Source organism: Carassius auratus, chromosome 16 (assembly GCF_003368295.1).
Source record: "Carassius auratus strain Wakin chromosome 16, ASM336829v1, whole genome shotgun sequence".
Lineage (NCBI taxonomy): Eukaryota > Metazoa > Chordata > Actinopteri > Cypriniformes > Cyprinidae > Carassius > Carassius auratus.
In genome coordinates, this window is record NC_039258.1 from 8963166 (window position 1) to 8986193 (window position 23028).

The window sequence follows — 23028 nt, forward strand, 5'->3', positions numbered from 1 at the left end:
GACAGTAGCTGCGAGGCATATCTGCTTTTATTGGCTTCTTGTGATATTACTGCGTTATTCAAGCTCGTATTTAACAAGACTGCTCGAGTAATGGTGTCTTAGCCAATAGTGTTAGGCTTCTCATCAAACTGAATTAAGCTTAAACATTCAGAAAAATAGAAAGATTACCTAAATTATTATTAGACTGCTATTTACATTGTTGGCCTATATTGTTTAATGAGGCTTTTTAGTACTTTTTCATAAGGACAAAAATGAAGGAAACAAAATAGGATGTTTAACTTGAGGTATGACTGATTCAAATGAATGGAAAGCACCTCAGCACTAGAGCAGCATAATAGCCTATTGCAATTTATACCTTATAAAGTTGTTGTAGTGGTATGGTGGTAAGATATTTCCAATTCAGCCCATGTGTCTTTGTTGAGACAATTTAATTGCAGTACTCTGGCGCCCCCAATAGTCAAAAAAGTGGTAATGTTCAACTAATCTTTTTAGAACGTGTTCTATAATAATTCACTTAAAACTAAATTATATAATCATAAGTTATCATTCTCTATAATTGATGGAGTGTTTTAGTCATGAGCATGGTACTAAAGGGATAGTTTAAGCAAAAATTAACAGGTTTATAACTCACCCTTGTGCACAATTCTCCAGACCTGAGTCTAGTAGGAGAACAAATAAGATATATCAGAAAAAAATAGCGCAATAGTAGTGTTGAATAAGTAGTACGTTATATTCCCAATTTTTATGATAGATTTGTTTATCAAAACATCATGTATTTAAGCTGTTATTATTATTATTATTATTATTATTAATCTTCCACAAAACTCTAGAATCATTCAGACCGATGTGTGAACTAGAAAAGATTTGGTTCAAAATAACGATTGTGTTTGTGAATCAGTGGGCGGATATGAATATTACATTTCTTACATTTCCGCCCGAAATACATTTTGAAATAAATTTTGACGCACAACATTACGTATGACTCGGAAGATTTAGCAAGAGTCAAGAGTTTGTGGAGCAACAGCAAACCTATTTTTCAATGTTCATTTCTGAACAAACTGTTCTTTGAAGATTATGTGTACACAATATTTTTTCCCCCTTTTAGCAAGTGTCCTCAATCTCTTACACGAAAGGTCCCAGTATGTAAGTATTAGGCAGGGTTTTATACCTTGAATATGGGACCAAATCAATAACAGCATGCATACTCTTTCCAGTGTGTGTACGTTTTATTTTTTGTGAATGATAACACCTTCGGCAAAACGCAAAGACAGGCATTATTTGTGTCCTATATGTATTCTGACAAACAAGAATGACAAGCAAGCTTGAAGATCAGTTTGTGTTTTTCATATTTCATTTAGTTCCCATTAAATGAAATTAAAACAGAATGAGTTGATTTGAAACAATATGAAGCATCTCTACGGTCATGCATGGAATGGATTTTAACTGATTTACACGTCTTGTTACATAAGTTATCCTTCATTTCTGTTTAAAGCTGATTTTTTTCAGAATCAAAAACAACATGCTGATTGGAAGAGTGAAAGCAAAGAGTGAGTTTTAAATCTGAGCAAAACTGCACTGGCACCTCAGAACCGGAATGTAAGTAATTCAAATTTCATCCTACAATGTCCCTCAGATTGCATGAGCTACTGGAGGGTAACAGTACAGCATAGCAGTTTGAATTTTGTTAGGTAGGATCCTTGACATCCTCTGAGGTAAGTGCAATCACAGTGTCCCAGAGGTCGAATGAAATGGTACAGCTCTTTCGAAGTCACAAACGCTCTCCCATGTGTGACTTCACAACATCTCTGGGCCCCGAACCGATGCATATGCAATACACCCACCCACTCTCTCCACAGGATACATATATGTGTACACACACACGAGACAAATTCAAAACCAAATTTCAATCCCTTTACTAATCTTTCATACACAATACATGGGCTGTTTAGGTGACCAAGTGTGCATGTGTGCACTAGGGGCTTGCATCAGACAGGCCTCCTTTACATAAGGCTTCAGAAGTGGACACTCAAATTTCGTGCACCAGAAATGTTCACAGAAGTCTGCCACATTCACATGTTGAGGAGTAGACCGGCTATGCATTTAAACTTGGTGACCAGAAAGTGACCAGCAGCATATCATACAGCATTCATCCAAGTCGTCAGGCGGGACGGCTGGTTTTTTGCTGTGCTTTTGTTTTTTTCCTAAGTGACTTGCACTGTTACATGTTTGCGGCCTTTTCTGGAGGAACAGTTTGTTAATGCCTTTTAGTCACAAAAAAAGTGTTCCACCTTCTTTTGTGCCTCTTCCCTTCCATCCATCTGTAGCTTTGCAAGCATACCCACATAACATTTCTGCCCCACCCACTGCAGCAAGTTTATTTTAGTGACTTTCAAACGCTTGCTTATAAAGCATTTGGGAGCAGTAATGATGGTCTGCATACTCAGAATGTGGCTCATCCTGAAGTCTCTCTCTTTTGTTACCTTATCCATCATCTCCACACTTTCATCATTGTCTTTATCGCTATCTTTCTACACAGTGCTCCTGGGGGTTCCGTTTAACGTAACAGTCTTCAGGAGAGGGGTGCCAGCTGGCTGGTTGCTTGTCCTTGAGGTAGAACCACCAACCTCGAACACCTCATGAATGGCTTTCCGGAAACAGTGGAAATTGTAGTCTATTAATCCTGCGGCACAGAAAGGAAAATTAAAAACAACCGAAAACCGCTAGTTTGAAAGGCATCACTATAATTATTGCGGTGGTGTACCTTTGCGCTCAAAGCTCTCTTCTCTCAGGATGCAGACCAGGGCAAGGAACTTGGTGACCTCTTTTAGGTAGAGCACTGTGGTGTTGTTGAGTTTGATGATGGCCATAGACTCCTTATCATATGCACTGCCACTGCCATCCTCCTTTAATCTGTGTGATTGAAACATGCTTAGAATGCAACGGACAAAAAGCATACTAAAAATGACATTAGGAATACAGTTGAGGTCAAAAGTTTACATCCCCTTTCAGAATTTGCAATGTTTAATTATTTTACAAAAATAAGAGGGATCATTAAAAAAAAGCATTTTTTGTTTATTTAGTACTGACCTGAATAAGATTTTTCACATAAAGAAAATGTTTAAACAGTCCACAAGAGAAAATTAATAGCTGAAATTATAAAAATGACCCCATTCAAAAGTTTACATCTGCTTGATTCTTAATGCTGTGTTGTTACCTGTTTTTTTGTTTAGTGATAGTTGTTCATGAGTCCCTTGTTTGTCTTGAACAGTTAATCTGCCTGCCGTTCTTCAGAAAAATCTTTCAGCTCCCACAAATTCTTTGATTTTCCAGCATTGTTGTGTATTTGAACCCTTTCCAACAATGACTGTATGCTTTTGAAATCCATCTTTTCACATTGAAGACAACTGAGGGACTCATATGCAACTATTACAGAAGGTTCAAACAATCACTGATGCTCCAGAAGGAAAAACCATGCATTAAGAGCCAGGGGGTGATAACGTTTGAACAGAATGGAGATGTGTACATTTTTGTTATATTGCCAAAACATCATATTTTTTTACCCATTTAGTACTGCCCTTTAGTGGCTACAGAAGATCAAGTTCAATGTTTACATGAAAATACATTGAATTTGAAGATCGATGTAAATTCAATTTATTTGTAACATGTAAATTTAATTTATTGAAACATGTAACTATCTTCTGTAGCCTCTGAAGGGCAGTGTACAGTTTACTCCTAGTGCATTATTAAAATGGAATTTTATCACCATTCAAGATCTAACTTTTGTCATATACAGACATTTTAAATCACTGAATGATAATTCAAAATGCTTGCGATCACTGTGAGAGATAAAAATAAGGTATATATTGTCTGTCGCATTTCCATAGTTTAAAAACATATCCACAAATAAAGGATATTAGTAGGTTTTACAAGTTAAGAGAATTTGGGGAATATACAATTTAAACCGCACTCATGTAAAAGATCTGAGTGAAATTGGAGCCATTGGATAGATGTTTGTATGTATTGTGCATGTACTCCAATATGAAAGTAGAAATATTATACAAGGCTCACCCGTAAATACAGGAGACGTCGATGACCACATCGATCATGTCGCAGCAAAGCTCATAGGACTGCATGTCCACCGGTGAACTGTCGGTGGCGATGTAAATCTTACTGACGACATCAAACAGGAAGGCCTTCTCAATCCCTGAATTCTATTTGCAGAGAAACACACATACACTCACACATTGCATAATGCCCTGCAGGGTCTGATATGGGATATTACAGCATTGAGAGGATAATAAAACATGCATGAGCATGACTGCATCAGAGATGGAAAGTGAATAAGCCTTTTCTACCGCAGCAGCAACAACAACACAATATATTCTTCATAATGACAATAACGGAGTGACCAAAGAGGGACTGGAACTTTTATTAAGGTGCAACCATCATTAACGCAGCATGACCCATTTAGAAGCGTTGTGAAGTCTTGAGGGAGAGACACATACTGATATAAAGATGTTGAGAAGGTTCTCCAGTGTTGGAAGCTGAGGGATGAGCTTCTGGACAACTTTACTGAAGGCCTCAAAGATGGAGTGATCATATATACTAGTCAAATAGAAACTGTAGAGGACAGAAAAGGGGCATTCGATTAGACAGAATGTCATACAAAATTTTCCTCCATTATCTGTCACAGATCAGACCTTGTTGCACATGTTTAAACAATTGAAACATATCTCAGGACTGAACATTCACTTCTGACAACTGCAATGGATGTGTGTTAGTGGCAAACAGTTAAATGCACTTCTTGATCAAAATGCCAATCTTAGTAGGGTATTCATGTGAAAATAATGTTATTGACTGTAGATTTGGGAGAGAGTGTAAACAGATCTGTTGCCAATTGAATAGAAATGTAACCAAAACAAAGGACACCAGAATCTAGCAGGAAAGAAGTGGCATAAAAGCTCTGCTGTGTTGGACAGCAACCTTTAACTTAAAAAAAATCTTCTAATGCCACACTGGTCTGATGTGGCAATTTAATAAGCAACTTGTAAGAAATGGCAGGAGATGCCAATTATGAAAAATGACAAAACTGTGAAACTGCAATGCGAGTTATTCTAATATTCAAATTCATTTGAGGATTATATTATTAAGGTTAAGTGAGGCAGCAGCATGTATTATTCTGTCCTACTTAAAAAAACTATTCATATCACCAGGGTTGTGTTAGCTATTAAGACCACAGAGAGATTTGACACTGGTGATCACAGTATGCAGAACATGCCAAGTATTCTTGAAATTCACCCTTGTCTGTTGTTCATGAGGCACTGGCAACTCAAGCCTCCTTGAACTGTACACTCATAGTGCTGTAGTGAACAGAGCTGAAGAAAAACAAGCTTCTTGCTTTCCTAATATGACTTCAACACATAAGAATACTATATAGCCTAAACAGCAACCAAAATTTTATATTTTATATATATATATATATATATATATATATATATATATATATATATATATATATATATATATATATATATATATATACACACACACACACACAACAATTTGAAAATCTGGATGGGTGCAAAAAAAAAAAAAATAGAGAAAAACACCTTTAAATTTGTCCAAATGAAGTCCTTAGCAATTCATATTACTAATCAAATTTAGTGTTGCTATATTAACGATAGGAAAATTTGAAATAGTTGATATATGGAACATGATCTTTACTTAATATCCTAATTATTTTTAGCATAAAAGAAAAATCTGTAATTTTGCCTCATACAATGTATTGTTAGCTATGGCTAAAAAAATAACTATGTGACTTACGACTGGTTTTGTGGTCCAGGATCACAAATAATACAAGGTTAAATGCAAATATTTTCAGATAATGCACGATTAAGCAGACATAAAATCACATAACCAAATTAATTTTGCAAATGCCTATAATCGCTAAGATTTAACATAGAGCTCGTGAAATAAAAACTAACATCACCATTTCCTCAGAGAACTGCTTTTCGACATCAAACCATTACATCCATTATTATGTCAACACCAGAGCGCTGACTTAACAAGTTTCTCCACTTTTAGTAACGTAAAAAAAATCTACAGATTTCAGAAATTAGTTTTCCTCAAATTCACAAATTAATTTGATGTTCTTCAGAATTTTAAAATTAAGAATAGTGTAGATTTCTGCTCCATCTTCTAATATCGCATAAATAGTGGCACATATGGTTCAAGATGTAGGCTATTACATTCAAAAAACAGCATTAGAAATAAAACTGCAAACATTACCTGAGATGTAGTTTCTCTAAACTGGCATCTGCCAGGTCATCGTTAGCCCTCTGGTGTATATCCCGCTGGGTCTCGATCTTATGGTCATCAGACAGGCCATCTACTTTATGGATAAACACTTCAAAGTTGATCTCTGGGTTGACCCTGTAGGCGCGTGATACTGTGAGGTGGAGTCGACCAAGGGCCTCCACATAGTCATCCTGTGGTACAGAGGAAGAAGGCAAGATGGTATGAGCTGCCAATGTACAATGTAGAGGATGGCCAGGTTTAGAGAAAATGCCATACTTTAGGTTTACCAAACAAGTTGCATTTTACATATTTACAAAAAAATAACTATATACAGATGCAGAACTAAAAAAATCATGTAAGAAAGTTTCTTGAAATAGCAGAAGAACTTTAACAGCTCTTCTTGATAAAATAACACATCTTTTTGTGTGATATAGCACACACTGCTGTAGTTGAGACTTCCACTTGTAAAAGGGTTTGCAAATCTGCCATCTAATCGATCATATCCTTTAAAATAACTTTCAGCTGAACTAAAGGGCTGAGAGAAAACAGCACGGACTTCCCTTTATCAGCACAAGTCAATCTTGTACCTATTTTCACCTTAAGCCAATGTGATCCAATGATCTAAGCCTCAATGACAAACAACATACAATTAAATGAAACCAGAATATCTGGCCTCAATGCCAAGATTTAAATAAGCCAGCTATTAAGAACCATTAAAGGTATAGTTCATAAAAAAAGTAGGTGAATGTTAACAAACGTAGATAAACCAGTAGGTGAAGGTGAACAAACATAGGTTTTCGTGCCGATTGAGTTCCTACGTGTTTTTTTCCATACTATGGAAGTAAAAACAAAAACCTTCCTTTTGCAGTGACAACTTTGATAAGTTTGATTGATTAATACAGTTACTTTCTTATTGAAATATCATAAAACAAACCAACACAAATACTATGAAACCCAGCTTTATCCGCCTCAAACAATGAATAAAACATAGTCAGCCACGTTTTGTAATTATAATATTTCACAAAATAATCCAGTCGAATTACTGACAGAACTACATCACTATTTTCTGGGGGGGGGGTGCACAGTAATTAGTGTCAAGGCTTTGAATTTCTTGTTTCACCTGTGCGTCGATGACAAATATCAAGGCCCCAGTTCCTCTGAAAATCATCTCGTAGTCAAAGGTTGGATCAAAAAAGTCCACTTGTCCAGGGAAGTCCCAGATCTGGAAGTTGACAAAAGAGCTGCTGGAGATGTCATCTTTATAGATCTTGTTGGTGCTCTCGAGAAACAGGGTCTCGTTGGGGGACATCTTATGAAACACCACCTAATAAGTCAAAAACATTTTGCACAGTACATTACAGCATTCCTCCAGTGGGAGAGTGATAAAGTCAGACAGTTGTGAAATCAATCTAAATGCCCCGTCACATGCTTCATGGACTTTGAGGAGCTTACTGGTGGCAAGACTTAATTCTCAGGGAGAACTCATGCTTATGAGTTCTCTCCTTGTGGCATTTGTGTGTTTCACACACTGATCTATATATATATGAGTAATAACTCATGGTTTCACAGTATGGCAGTTATGACTGTCATGTGTTCATGTCCAGTGCTTGATGATGCAGCATTTATCAACTGACAGGAATTGCTTGTTTGTATGATGTTTTAATGTTTGGTATTTTTATATGCATGTTTTTATTTAAATGCTACATAAGACAAACTTAATCTTACTACAGTTTTTAATCAATAGTTGTCTCTCAATCAATTACATGGCACAGTATGTCATGTGACATCACCATGGCAGCGCCCAAGAGGGGGCGACCCGCTCCATGTACCATAAAACAGCTTTTTCTAGTAGACTGTGTCAAGTTTCATTCCATGTGATGCACTACTTTGTGTGCATTTTTAAATTAGCCACAATTACTGAGTGCATCTTTAATGGCTTTATTTCCTAAACCAACACGATTAATAACATACACGAGATGCACTTAATGTTACACAATTTATAAGAAATGAATACCAGTTGTTTATAAGATACACAAAGACGGTAGATGGTCCCCAGGAATGGACTAGGTTACTTCTAAAAATCGGAAAGGTGTCTTCTAGTCAACCATTTCTGTTTGCATGATCTGCATCATCTGTGTTGAGAGGGTGTGGTGAAGGATGAGAAATAACGTGCCGGGTGAGTTATCACAACATTAACATGGCACGCATATGCCACTTATATACTTCTTCGACAAGTGAATGCGAATGGTGCATTTAGGCCTGTATGGCATCCAGCTTGATAAATCCAGAAGTGCTTAAGAAATAGTTTGGCTGTAAGGGCTCTGGGTGGTGATCTTGCCCGTGCCCAGTGGCAGCAGGGCAGCCTGGAGCGGCTCTGTCCCGGTTCTAACTCGCTTGGCCAAGAAGTCCGCAGGGAGGATAAAATAAACGGTCTAAATATCATCTCTTCCTCCTACCTTCTGGATAGAGGACTTTCCGCTCCTCCTCAGTCCCATTAGCAGGATTCTTGGTTTGCTGTCGGAGGGAGTAGGACTGTCCTCAATGTCTCCTTCTTCTTCTCCATATCCGAAATCTTTGGGAAACGAGTCCGCCACCCCGTAGCTGTCCGCCAGCGGTGCCTCGTACTGGATAGACATGTTAACCCCCTCCCCAACCCCTTTAAAATCTAACCCGGCCGGTTATTAGTAATCCAACCGGCACGAAATTAATGCTCAACGAACAAACATAAAACCTTAGTATCGCAGAAATAGGTGAGAGCAAACTTATTATGGACTCTCCTTTAAATCTTAGTTCAGTCTCTTGTGTTTCCCTTCTCGAATAAACGCCCACTTAAGAACGACACTCGAGTGTAATTGGATGGCCGCCGGGGAACTCGTACGCTGATTGGATAACTAAGGTGTCACTCTACTAAGCTATTGAAATGCGGGTGGATCGTTGCAAGTCATGTGCCTGATGGTCACCTGACTAACGGATTTGTGTGAATGGCTGTTTTTTCCGACCTTTCACCTGAAATGGTATTTCTTACCTTGAAATGCTGATAAAGATTTGTTGGTAACTTACATGTTTAATGTTTATGAATTTTCTTTTATAAATGTACATTTAATCCGCTGATCTATAATAGACACGTATATTATATAGATGAGTGGTTTAATCCCATTTTCCAAGATAAGTGGGCAGATTTTGTTCTTAGATATGAAACAAAATGCATTAAATTTCTTAAAAAAAGAAGAATCAAATAAATAAGTGAAAGTAGCTAGTGATTGATTGATTTAATTATATTTTATTATATTAACTTTATATTTAATACATTGGTTATTATACCATTTTAACATTAGGTTATGCATGCCAAATATGGTAGCAGTACTTGTAGCCTATTATGATATGATATATTTTATGAAATAACACAGGCATAATCTTTCAGATGGGTAAACTGGAATTAACATCTCTGGTCATTTGTTATGCTCTGGTCATATCCATTTACCATGTAAATATGTTAATCATTTGGGCTGTTGTTTAATGTAATAATGAAAATTATGTCACACATAACTGATATGTGTACTGATTAAAGGTTAGGCCTCCAGACAATAACAAGTGATTGACCAATGTGTCACATGGCAGAATAAAGCCAATGTTGTTGTTACTTTTACTACAGTATATGCACAGCTGTACTGAATAATCAGATTACAAAACTGCTGCACTTTAGCTTCTAGTAGCACAGGTCAATTAAATTGAAAAAAAAAGATACATTTAAAAGATTATATTTTTGTGGTTAGGATGCCACCAAAGAAAGTATAAAGGATTAGATCTTAATTCAGATTTCTTGAAATGATAATTATAAAAGCTTTCAATTCAAAAGCTGAACAGGAATATACAACTGTCTTACAAACCAGGTTCATCTAAACAAACATGGGTTGTGTTTTGTTCATTTTGTTATTCTTTCATGCTTTCCTTCTCTAAAACAACCAGGAAGTATAACCAACCCAGTTAATCAGTTCCTCAAATTAGAGGAGCATTTAATTTCTAACATTTTTAAATCAGAATATAAATTACTTGGAGTATTCAAAATATATATATCAAAAGGCTTTAGTCCAGTAGATGGTGCTGTGAGTCCTTAACATTTTTTGAGCTGCATTATTAATACACTGGATCTTGTTAAAATGATAAGAACAATTTTCAAATGGCTCTATCTTTCCTCTTTTAATGTGAGGGGACAGCTTCCTTCTTCTCTGTGATTCTTCTCTTAACAATCAAGTGTAAGACAAGAGCAAGAATAGCTTCATATAAATAGGCTACTTTCTTTAGTGCCGTAGTATGACATGAAGCGATGACAATAACAGCAACAGACAACACACAAAAAAAGTACAAAACTATAATAATACAAAAAGTAATAACATTTTAATTTTGTGGTGTAATAAGTTAGTTTCAAGCCTGTGGGAAGAAACTGTTTTGGCTTCTTTTGGTACTTTACAACTTTGGTACAAACAGTAGCAGCAACTTTAGCCTTAAGGTTCTAAACCAGCTTTATTTTGCTGATCAAAGCATATCTAAATTCTCATCATCATACTAATATTAATATGAGTCAGCTAGAAAAAAAATATTTATTCCATTTGTTTAATCTTTCTTAGATTCCTAATTTAGAAATGCTGGTCGTCCATATGCTTAGAAAAGACAGACTTAAATAAAGATTTGATATCTGGTTTAATTGCATTGTGAATCAGACCAGTTTATTATCTGTTAATATGACATATGCACATAAAACAATTTTTTTTCCACAACATCATATTTTTGAAGATTTTTACAGTTGCTGTATTAAAGCACAATGTGTAATTATAATTATTTTTACCATTGCATCATTTTGACTTCTGATACAGGAAGAGACATGTCCAGACATATTGTTGTTGTTAATGAAATACACTGTCAGTGTGTACTGCTAAATTGATATGTAAAAAGAGAGTGAAAACAATCCATTAAGGAGTTCCACAACGTTATAGAGTTGAATATAAAACTAGTTTTTAATCAATATATTGTAACTGTAAAAATAACATGGCTAACATCAACAATGAAAGCCTATATTGAGTTTTTCTCATATCTGTAGGTCTGTAGGAGCTGCTCGTCTGCTACTGGAACTGCTGGCCAATGAGGCACGATGGCTCGGTGATGCTCTTGGACTATGCCGTGACTCGGAGCTGGATTCTTCTATTGAATCGGGAGAAGTGGGCCTGCTCACTTTGGAATCAGACCTGGATGAAGTACGAGCTCGCACAGCGGCGTAGGGACAGCGGGCCTTAGCACCTTCCGAGGAATCCGTGTCTGAGCCATTACCTTCTACCACCGTTGAGCAGTTCCAGGGTGCGCTGACCTTCCACGGCTTCTTTCCCACGCCGGATGATGTGTGAGAAGGTTCCCTGGGATGGCTCGATGAGTCTAAAGTCTTAGACTCCTGGCCTTTCTTGAACAAAGGTGGAGGGTGGATAGAATCTTCCCCTTCATCTTGCTTTGGCGGCGTGACGGAGTTGGAAGGTGGGGAACGTGTATCACTGCTGGTGTTGTTGGAATTGCTGTTGTGCTCTGTGGGACTGTTCTGTGAGTACTTTGGTGCATCAGAACCATCTTTGGTTTGCATAGCACTCTGAACGGGCAAGAAAGCAGAGGATGGGTTGATCAAAGGAGGGTAGGCGTTTCCATCAGGTGGTCTCTCGAGAAGAAGGTTGTATCCACTGGGTGCTGAAGCAATGGTGGTCTTGCGGCCAGTGGAGGTGCCAGTGCATGTCTGATGCACCACGGAATCTTTCTTCAGCTTGTTTGGATAGTAGCTGTCATCGAGATCATCCCTCAGCTGCGGGTAGTAGTTCAAGATGACCTTTTTAAGCTTCTTGTAGCCCAGGTGCATGATCTCCAGGATGTTGAGAAACAATGAGATGGCAGCTATGCATTGCATGAACACCATGAAGACGCTTTTCTCGGTGGGTCGAGACACAAAGCAGTCCACTGCATTCGGACAGGGCTCCCGCTCACATTTGTAGAGCGGATTTAGATGAAACCCATACAGAACATATTGTCCGGTCATAAAACCCACCTCTACAGCCGAGCGGGTGACTATGTGAGCTACGTAGGTGCGTAGAAGAGACCCTCTCAAGGGAGCTTTATTTAGCTTCCCCTGGTCGATCTGCCGAAGCTCACGTTCTATTTTGCGTCGTACCTCTGCCATCTCTATGTCCACAGCCTCCAGTTCACGTCTCAGTGCCAATTTCTTGCGCTGACGTTCTTTTTCAAGGGCTCGGAGGCGGTAGAGAGCATGGCCCATGTACACCAGCGAGGGGGAAGAAACAAAAATGACCTGCAGCACCCAGTAACGGATGAGGGAAATGGGGAAGGCTTTGTCATAGCAGACGTTACGGCAGCCAGGCTGCTCGGTGTTGCAGATAAAGTCAGCCTGTTCGTCGTTCCACACATCCTCCGCCGCCACACCAAGCACCAGCATGCGGAAGATGAAGAGGATGGTCAGCCAGATTTTCCCCACCATTGTGGAGTGGATATGCACCTCCTCTAGAATCCCACCAAGAAAGTTCCAGTCACCCATTTTTACTCTGGCATTTTTGTGTCTGTAAAAAGCATAAATGGGGAGCAAGAATCATGAAATTGCACTGTGGGGCTCAGTCAATATGTTCAGCATGCTCATTTTCGAGTAGGCTACCAGAGATCCTTGACCTCCACTTCCCAATATGTCCGTAACGTACCGATACGTAGAGACTTGACTACACTAGCTATATCCAAACACCAAGAAATATTCTTATTCATTGCACCGACTAAAACAAAATAGAATAATTTTACTCAAGAAAGACAAATCAAAGCTTCCAATAAACTTAATCTGCTAACAACACACAGTAATATACATAAAGACCTGATTCCTCATTGCACTGCTACATACTATAATAAACCTTGAAATAAAAACATGTTTGCAATCTAATTTAATGTCCCATCTATAGATTTCTTTTTGCCAGATATTTCTTTGTTAGCCCGTTTCTTCTCTTGTCAATTTTGTATTTGGTAGTTTCCTTTCAATTGTATCTAAAAACCTCCAGAAAGAGAAAAAAAGAGTGCCAAAAGAATAAAATGGACTAGTGGATGCATTAGAATATTAAAATGCATTCAAATAAAACCAAATTGTGTACCAGACTATTAACGGACTTGTATCACTTTCATCATTACAGTCACTTTTATTTTAAATCAACATTTTACCAACTAAAAGAAACTTTACTAACTTAGAAACTAAGAACATTTTAGAGTAACCCAAGTATAGTTATATAAATGCATACACTAAAAACTTTTTTTTAAATAGTAAGTAATAAAATAAAGATACACAAAATGTGTTGCCAGACTAAAACTACATGAAAAAAAAAGTCTCAATTGCAAGCTTCAAATCATTGCAGAATCAGGTATATGATAAAGTCCAGTCATAAACACTAAATCACTCCAACAAAACTTTTACAGTTAATCCCAAATATGGTATATTATAAATTTTGGTATAATTAGAATCCTAAAAAAAAAATCTAATATTTTTCACTGGCTTCTCTGACATCACTAAAAACATTAAATAATTTACAAAACATATATTGCTACAAAATGTAGGCAGTCTGTCAGTCTAATGCTGTGTTGATGTCCAATCTAACCTGCACCCGCTCATTTACTGCACTGGTCACAGTACTTTACATACATTATTTGCACTATTCATATTTTTGCACAGACTGCATATGGTTAAAGGTATTACACTATAAACCATCTATAGTTGTTACTGTACAAGCAAAGTAAAATATATTTGTAAAAAATATTGCACTACTGTTATTTTGCATAGAATACATTGTTCAACAATATTTTTTGCACATTCATCCAACTGTATTTATTACCACTGTTCTCACGTTCCTGTTGTTCATAATGTATATATAATCCTTCATTGCTGTTCATAATGTACATACAATCCCTACATTGCATTCATATTTATATTCTGTATTTACTCTGATCAATGTTGTATATAGCAACTCCACTGTACATTCTGTATATCATAGATTTACTTACTCTGCACTTTTATGTATATAAAACTATATATTCTATATATGAAACTATATTCTTGCACTTCTGGTTAGATGCCAACTGCATTTAATTAGCTCTGTAATTGTACTCTGCATAATGACAATAAAGTTGAATCTAATCTAAAAAATTGAATGTGTAGATGGTCTATTGTTAAATTAAACATAGATAAATAAACAGTAAAACACCAACATACCTTTAACAAATAAGGAGAAAATGAAGTAAATCCTCATGGTAACTCAAAAGCTACTCCAGCCTACACATTGTTAAGTACTAAAAGACTCTTGCCATCCTGATCATTATTGAGGTCTTGACTAAACACAAAACAAGTAGGTCTTCTTGCTGCCAACTTATAGCCATGCAGGAGAAATCAATGCGCAAGCCGATGCCATTTACCTTACAGCTGTATGGACAGACTGCCGGTGCTTTAGATCCCCTCGGGTCATACAAGCGCGATGAGGCTGCCAAAATATTAAAAATCGTTGGTGACCTGCTCATCTGACGCAGCACATCACCTGAACTTTTGTGACCCTTTCTTTCCTCTCTGTTGGCACCAAAAGAGGGTTTCCAAATACGCAGGGGCCTGTTGGCAAGAGCACTGCTTCTGTATCTCAGTGCGTCAATAACCAGTACTCCACTATAAATATGATGAAGTGAACCCTGAATTGATTCAGCTTGCCAACCCAGTGGATGCCATGCGTAAATAAAACATTGTGGAATTATAAAGCCCTCTTCTGTATGAATTTAAGGCTCGGATACTCTTCATGCTCTTATGCACCGCTTCTTAATCAGTCTTACATGTTTGATTGCTAGTTAACACCCATTACTGAATGATTTTTCTGCTGAATTGCAGAAATAGCCCAAGTGTGATGAACTAAATGCATGTGCACAACTCTGCTGGTGGACTTCCACATTTTATACAGAGAAATGAAGGCCTGTCAGTTCTTTTAAGCACATATAAACAAACAATGACTTGTTTTATTCTAGCAAGGCAAAGAGGTATTGTTTATTCTTTTCCATGAATGTGTTCACAGCTAAATGCAATGCTTTCTAATGGCATTTGGCCACATGTTGGCACTACTTTCAGTAGTCAATACTTTGGGAAGCAATCAATCGGTCATGTCCGATTTCATACTCTGCTGGGTCCAGCCCAGTGTAATTAAGTTGTCTCTCCTAGTTGTGGTGATATTTTATTCCATTTAAAAGAAATCAATGGTGCAACCCCATTACGCTCACTAACTATGCAGTTGGTTGGTTTCATCCAAGGCCTGCAAAATCTATTTAGGGGCATATCAGGCAAGTCCTAATTAATGTAGTGAGTGAGCCTCTTTATTACACAATATGATTCAGACTAGGCATGACTCTAATGAGTAGCTAAATTAAACCTTTGGTAATTTTTTAAAAAGAGAAAAGCAGCAGCATATGTCAGGTTGGCTTGAATGCATTTTATGCTCCCTGCTGAGAATGTAACTATTTCATGGAAATATATTTATAATAAAAAAAAAAAAAAAAAAAATATATATATATATATATATATATATATATATATATATATATATATATATATATATATATATATATATACTTAAAGACCATTCTAGTCTAAACTTAAATTAATTTTCTGATAACCTAAATCTGAGCCTAATTCAGTAGTTATATTCTATATGTATATCATTTATGTATCATTATGTCAACAAGTTAGTGTAGATCAGCGAGAACAAAATGACCATTTTGCATAAAAGTTAAATATACAATACATTTGAAATGATTGAGGTCTGTAAGAGGTCTATTATGAGGTCTATTATGCTCGCCAAGGCTGCATTTGATTAGAAATAATGTAAAATCAGTAATATATACTATATTAAAATATTAAGAAATATTGTGTTATTTATATATTTTATGTAGTTATTTAAGTTATTAAAATATGAAATTAATGTTATAGTGATTAATGTATAGAATTAAAAATGTTACATTAAATGATTATATAAAAATATTAAATAATTTATTGCAGATATGCTCGCTGAATATAAATCTAACAGACCAATCAGATCATTATGATCAAGTCAGTTAGAAATACCAATGGGTTCTCAAAAAAAAAGGGGGGGGGGTCCTCTTTTAGCTATTATTGTCTATTATTATGCCACCCAGAGTTAGAACCAGCGTCCAGAAGAGATCAGATGGGCTAAAACATAAGCCACATTTAAATCTAGACTCAAAACTCATCTGTTTAGCTGTGCATTTAGTGAATGAGCACTGTGCAACGTCTGAGCTGATTGTGATTGCACTGATTTGTATCATTTTCTATTTTGAATTGCTTTAATTTTAAATCAATTTTTAAATCATTTTAAAAGTTTTTATATTCCTTGTTTTATTGTGATTATTTTACTTTCTTTTATGTAAAGCACTTTGTATTAACATTGTGTATGAAATGTGCTATATAAATAAACTTGCCTTACTGCTGTGACGTTCAAAACTGATTTTTCAGCAGTCGTTGCTCGTGATTACTTGGTGAATATTTAGTATATTTAGTTGAAAATTGGTGAATATTTAGTTGAAAACACAGCCCCGGACATAGTCACTTAAGCTCTAAGAATAGCCCAGAATTAGATTAATACATATTATTCCAGGGGTGGGAGTCTCACACACTGATTTGATTCACAACCCAAATTTTTGTTTGTCCTGGAAAGTTCTTCTGATTGGTCAATAAAGTGGAAATGCAGCCTCACAGCCAATGCCCCTCTTTTCTCATCCTTAAATGCCCTTTGAGGACTTCCAGGTCACACCAGGTATAGGATATTTCTGTAAATTGCACTGATATGCACTGAATACTTAATATCACACAGATATTCAGTTTATTGGGTCAGGACTACCATTAGTAAATAATAAGATCGCTTTATGACATCATGCTTGAAAGACCAGTGAACCATTTTGTGCTATGTGGCTGAAGTTTAGGTTAAATTAAGAACAAAAAACTGAATAGGGGTTTGTAAGTTATTTTAACAAGCTATCCCTGCAGCAAATGCACCGTATAATTAAGAAGGACCTCAGTTAACATTGAAGTGCCATAAATATCATAGTAACTCATTTGTAATCAAAACAGTTCAAATAGACTTTTGCGTGAACTGAAAATACCTGGAATGTTCGGTTTAGCCTGGCAAGAACACTGTATCCATATTGGCCAGCAATCGATGATCTGTTTGGGAGAACTACCATCAGCTAATTAGAACAGAGGGACAGAGGACAGCAGTCGTTGTGGGATGCTTTCCGATAACACAGCTTTTACTTCACACTCAAATTCATTAACCAGTTCATAAAACAACTCTGTTAAACACAAATACTATTGCTAAATGAAATAGACCCATATGGACACATTGGTTTTAAAATGTTTTTAAAATATTTGTTTTTATTGACACGATTCTTCAAGTCACCACATGTCCAATCTTATACTCATTTCTGAATCTTGATGAAGTGATAATAAAAGATAAAAATCCAAGGTAACTGCAGATGCATATTATTCTCAATGATTTGACACAATTTTCTATTGATTACAGGTCTATAACTTATGCAATACCGCAATTAAACTACATTGTTGTGACCTCAGGTTGAGGACTGTCTTCATATTGATGAGTGTTGCCCTCTACTGGTATTATGATGACATATCAAATAGTATAAAAAATTAGAAATGCATTTAAAATGTTGGTAAATTGAGTTTTATAAAATGACAGCAAGTTGTAGACTACTCTGGAAAAGGGCTCAATAATCTTGTGAATATAAAATAAATGGCCCCACCAAATATGAATACAAAATACAATATTAAACTTGACTTTGTTCCTGAGAAACGACTTTATGAGTAAGCATTTAAACAAAACCGAAAGAATATTTGGATATGAATTACAGAATTTTATGAGTCTGTCTATTTACTATGTAGTGTAGAAGCATACAACCTTAAGAGTCTTTAAAAACCAACAGGATTTTCTGAAATTGACCTGAGACCTTCCCCTTTTTAAAAAGCTATGATTGTCCGTTGTGAACGAATGCAATATTTGAACACACACATGCTCCTCATGCAGGTGCTGGGGACAAGAAGATGTTGAAAATGATGGCAAAAAAGAAGAATGCGATGTATCCCACAATGCACAGCCAGAAGCGTGGGTCCTTCAGAAGCGCTTTACTGTAGTTGGTGAAAAACACATAACCAATGGTCATGCCTGCTACCCCACCAGCAATATGGGCCACAAAGGAGACCTAAAAAAAAAGCCAAGTATTAAGTTCCTTTCTAGTATATGAACAAGATTATTATCTTAATATGGTAGTAGCTAGTTATACAGGTATAAATGCTTGTTCAATATATGGTCTCAAAATCATCTCACCTTCATGCCAACCTCATGGGTAATGAACCTTCTATAAATAGCAAATCCAACATCTGTTCCAACTGAAAAAATAAAGAAATACCATTTTATCTGCCAGTAAATAGGTCTGGACACAGTGTTTAGTTTTTACAAATATTAATAGTGGTTAACAATAAAAAAAAGTCAGATTTAATGAATGGAAAGTGGAAATGGGCGCACCAATCAGAACAATTACTAAGATGCGAAAGGCTCCCAGAAGTGGCATCATCTCCCTGAAGTTCTAGAAGAAAAAGAAAACGTTTTATTTGGTAACTGAGTATGTATTAATAGCATTTGTATTAGTAGTATTATAATATCCCATCAAATATAACTGGAAATGTACTCACCACCACAGCATTCATGAAGTAACCTCCCATGAGGGCATAAACACCACCCGAAGCACCCACAAGAGCACTGTAAGGGTCAAAGATGGAGCTGGCGAGAGATCCTGAAAGAGGATTCATACATACACATTCCATGAGAATATGAAGAGAATCCAAAGATAAAGACTGAAATGAATGAAGGCAAATATATAATAAATAAATCAGATGTGACAGTTAAGACATCCAACATTTCTAAAAGATTTCAATTTTTTCAATAAATGCTATGAACTCGTCAAAGAAACCTAAATTATTGAAATACTGTTTGCAACACTGATGAGTATTATCAAATATTAGAATGATTTCTGAAGGACCATGTGACACTGAAGACCAAAGGAATAAACTTAAAAAAAAAAAAAATATATATATATATATATATATATATATATATATATATATATATATATATATATATATATATATATATATATATATATATATATATATTTTTTTTTTTTTTTTTTTTTTTTTTTTCTTTCCAGTATTACAGTTTCAACTGTATTTTTAAACAAATAAACACAGCATTGGGAAACATAGGGGACGTCCTTAAAAATATATTTTAAAAATCATACCGATCGCAACTCTTGAATGAGAGTATATATACATACATATTATTTTTTAATTGTGATATTATATACCGTATCCTAATCTCCTGAACTGTAATACTGTATCCTATTCACAATATAAACTACTGAAATGGACAAAAACTCACCTGCAAGGACCCCAGCCATGTAGACCATGCCCACTTCAAAGCCCTTATGCACCAACTCCAGGGGAATGCCCAAAAAGAGCTGCATTATCAGGTTTCCCAAGATATGCTCCACACTAAACCAAAAAAGATGGTCAGAGACACATATTTAAGTTACCAAAAAGAAACCGACTTGGATGTCAGATACAGTAATCAGTTGATATGGTTCTCTACAGTGCAACATGAGTTTATGCCAGGGAAAGGAAATAAATATATATATATATATATTTTTTTTTTTTTATTGTGCACTTTTATGTACAACCATAACTGTCTCAAAATTGAGAGTCATTTTAAAATAGAACTAAAGGCAGCAAAATCCCCTTACCCGGCATGTACAAACATGTAGGATAGAAACCGCCAAGCCTCCTCGCGGTGATCAGGCTTATAGGTAAGAGGACTCTCCCATATCCCTGTTCCCAGAGTTACCCACTGCTTTTGAGGCTTCCATACTGCATAGTAGATAAACACTCCCAACTGTCCATTGAAAATAGACACAGAACAAGTTGGTGACTGCATTATTTCAGTTGCCCCAAAGCACTGTCCTAAACCTGTTCTACTGTAGCACACGGCTCAGCAGTATTTAACTTTTATTCAAGTACATAATGTTAGTAGACAATATGTAAAATTTATGATTTGTCAAGTTTAACGAATAATTGGTTAAATAAAAATAAAAATGGAAGGTCTAATACATGTCTTAATTTTCAAGACACTGATCATCAGTGACTAGAGGTCTATTTTGAGGAATGTCCACAGAAACAAGGATGAATCTGGCTTTTTAAACACTGTGGCTAAGACTTGCCAAACAGGACCGGAAAAGTGGAAGGCTAAGCTCAAAAGAATCTCAGTTCTTTCATAGTGAGGCATCCCAACGAAAACATTCACAAATTATGGAAATGTACTGGTTGCTGCAAACAGTTTTTTACAATGAACAAACATTTATATTAGTACATATTGTATGTTATATATATATATATATTACCATTTTGAACAAAAACAGCTTAAACCAGTCTAAAATTGTTTGCCAGCCTTGAAAGTCTGACTTGTTGGCTGGTTTTAAAGGGCTTTTCAGCTTGTTCTACTAAGAAATTAGAAAAAACAGCTAAAGACAAGATTGATACCAGCTAAGACCAGTAAACTTGGACTGGTTTAAGCTGTTGAGGCTTAAAAAATAGTAATTGTGGCGACAGTAGAAACAGTTCAATTAATCAGATAGCCAGGAAGATCAAATTCCGCTGGTGCAAAGGTTGATGTTTTGCTCAAACATTTGATCGTACCTCCGCTAAACTGACGAGGATGATGAAGATTGGTGGCGGACAGCAGTTCGCGCGCTCCAGATACGTCTCCCGCAACTCCTCGGGAAGCATCCATTTGGAAACATGCTTGTGATACTTCTCGACCCTCCGACCTCTTCTCTTGGGATTTCCTCGATTATCATCTTCTTCATCGTTCTGATCGCGAAAACTGCCCTGCTCTTCGATGTCATTATCGCCCATTTCTTAAAAATGCAAATCAGAAATGTATTTTTATTGATACAAAAAAAGTAATTAATATTCTTTGTAATTAGCAAAACAGTATCAAACTTAAAAGAAAACTAAAATATAGTACACAGCATTTTTTTCTCGATCTCTCGCTCTCTTCCGGAGCTGTTGGCTCTTCCTGCATAAACAAACGTGTCCTGTGTGGAATTTTACGAGTTTACTACAGGCTATATGCTTTGCGTTTTAGAAGCAATTATATTTAGAAAAATCCTAATTGAAGAATGATTAATATATTGTTTGTTTGGGTGTTATTTTTTTATTTTCTATAAGTGTTTAAAAGTTGTGATTAAACGGAGCTAAAAATTCAATGCCTTGTATACCCGAAACTATTTTGCATAAGTTACATGTAGACAATTTGGTAACAACACTAAAGTCAACTTACCCCTTTCTTCTGATCCACCACCTCTCACGCAAATAACTTACAGGAGGTTTATCTAAGAGCGCACGCAGACCAGTGCTCATTAATATTGTAGGTTTCAAAAATAATAATAACGAAATAAAGAATATGTTTTAGAAATATCCCTGAAATAAACAAAAGATAGTTGTGTGGCCACCGCGGACTTAAAGGCGCTCTCCCTGGACGTTAATTACAGGCTTCATCCAGCTTTTCCGGTTCCAGAGTTCCTTCCTGTTGTTTTAAACTGAAGGGTCTGCGAAATCGTTTTATTTTTACCTTTGTTGAACAAGAAAAAAGCAACCTATGACCGCCAAAGTTGGGTAGAGTCTCTACCTTGACTTCCTCAAACCGCCACACCTGAAGTCACGTGCCGCAATTAGTATTCATCGATTTTAAGCTAGGGATCTAGGGTGCCCATACGGGCTATGTTTATGGGACGCATCCTTGTCAGGATTTCTAGCTTGCCTTAAATGACCAGGTTTAGTCTGTTAGCACAGTGTAGATCGATCGATGTATGACGATATTTCGCAATTATAGATAAATCGCTCTCGCGCTTCTTCGGTGTAATGATCGTTGTGCAGCTTCAAGTGGAACGAACACGTGCGTTCTTTGATCGTTCTTACCTTCTCAGGCGCTACGCTCCACGATTGGTCGATTATGTACAATACCTGCATCTTATTGGTCAAACTACTTTGGATGTTTTAGGCAATATAAAATCATGACCAGGACATTTCCCCTATAAATGGCACATAGAGCCACCCTATTTTAAGCACTTTTTCCAAACTTCACGATAAAACCAATATATTCCAACGACAACAAACAATGAATACAAGTCTGTACCAAGTAGTTTTTGAAAAGACAAGATGCAGCGAATGGTGGAACACCTTCTGACCATTAGAGGTCGCCATTGCCACTACAATTAATAGTCAAGTTTCTTGTACAAAACAGACAACACATTTTTTTATAAATTCACAACTAATTTCTTAAATTTCAGTTAAAAACAACTAGGTTAAATAATTGTTTTTTGAAGTTTAACAACTTCAGTGCACCATCATTAAATACATAGAAAATACCAAACAAGATATTCTTTAAAACTTCCTTTTTGTGTTCCACAGATAAAAGTCAGATGTTTGGAACAACATTATATGACGACAGAATATCCAATTGTTGTTTTGAACCAAATTTAAAATAGACA

General features: G+C 36.2%; 3 protein-coding genes across 4 annotated transcripts; all 3 read right to left on the reverse strand.

Annotated features, from left to right (window-relative positions):
- Positions 1 to 1212: 1212 nt before the first annotated feature.
- Positions 1213 to 9118, reverse strand: LOC113116014 (ras-related GTP-binding protein C-like). The gene is made up of 7 exons (XM_026283830.1): positions 8754 to 9118; positions 7418 to 7621; positions 6289 to 6488; positions 4506 to 4620; positions 4069 to 4211; positions 2762 to 2910; positions 1213 to 2680 (listed from the first exon to the last, which is right to left on the reverse strand). Exons 1-7 carry the CDS (start codon positions 8931 to 8933, stop codon positions 2529 to 2531), a joined length of 1143 nt encoding a protein of 380 aa, XP_026139615.1. The 5' UTR covers positions 8934 to 9118; the 3' UTR covers positions 1213 to 2528.
- A 2205-nt stretch (positions 9119 to 11323) lies between these two features.
- On the reverse strand, positions 11324 to 14690 carry LOC113116013 (gap junction alpha-9 protein-like). The gene is made up of 2 exons (XM_026283829.1): positions 14579 to 14690; positions 11324 to 12899 (listed from the first exon to the last, which is right to left on the reverse strand). The coding sequence occupies exon 2, from the start codon at positions 12875 to 12877 to the stop codon at positions 11381 to 11383; it is 1497 nt and encodes a 498-aa protein (XP_026139614.1). The 5' UTR covers positions 12878 to 12899; positions 14579 to 14690; the 3' UTR covers positions 11324 to 11380.
- Positions 14691 to 17757: 3067 nt separating this feature from the next.
- Positions 17758 to 22955, reverse strand: rhbdl2 (rhomboid, veinlet-like 2 (Drosophila)). 2 transcript variants are annotated; one of them, XM_026283831.1, is made up of 8 exons: positions 21819 to 22955; positions 21173 to 21393; positions 20224 to 20372; positions 19863 to 19975; positions 19118 to 19218; positions 18951 to 19011; positions 18753 to 18814; positions 17758 to 18627 (listed from the first exon to the last, which is right to left on the reverse strand). In XM_026283831.1, exons 2-8 carry the CDS (start codon positions 21389 to 21391, stop codon positions 18445 to 18447), a joined length of 888 nt encoding a protein of 295 aa, XP_026139616.1. In that variant the 5' UTR covers positions 21392 to 21393; positions 21819 to 22955; the 3' UTR covers positions 17758 to 18444. The 2 variants fall into 2 exon arrangements, with proteins under 2 accessions (XP_026139616.1, XP_026139617.1); XM_026283832.1 differs by lacking the exon at positions 21819 to 22955 and adding an exon at positions 21504 to 21700.
- Between the last annotated feature and the right edge of the window lie 73 nt (positions 22956 to 23028).

What these genes read in the sequence shown, in the direction of transcription:
- LOC113116014 (XM_026283830.1), bottom strand. Translation starts at nt 8,933, where the DNA reads ATGTCTATCCAGTACGAGGCACCGCTGGCGGACAGCTACGGGGTGGCG. An exon ending in TTAGAGAAACTACATCTCAG is followed by an intron (nt 4,621 to 6,288) that starts GTAATGTTTGCA and finishes TGTCCTCTACAG; the next exon opens with TTTCTATTTGACTAGTATAT. An exon ending in GACGTCTCCTGTATTTACGG is followed by an intron (nt 2,911 to 4,068) that starts GTGAGCCTTGTA and finishes TCAATCACACAG; the next exon opens with ATTAAAGGAGGATGGCAGTG.
- LOC113116013 (XM_026283829.1), bottom strand. Translation starts at nt 12,877, where the DNA reads ATGGGTGACTGGAACTTTCTTGGTGGGATTCTAGAGGAGGTGCATATC.
- rhbdl2 (XM_026283831.1), bottom strand. Translation starts at nt 21,391, where the DNA reads ATGGGCGATAATGACATCGAAGAGCAGGGCAGTTTTCGCGATCAGAAC. An exon ending in TACATGTTTGTACATGCCGG is followed by an intron (nt 19,976 to 20,223) that starts GTAAGGGGATTT and finishes TTTTTGGTTTAG; the next exon opens with TGTGGAGCATATCTTGGGAA. An exon ending in ACTTCATGAATGCTGTGGTG is followed by an intron (nt 19,012 to 19,117) that starts GTGAGTACATTT and finishes TTTTTCTTCTAG; the next exon opens with AACTTCAGGGAGATGATGCC.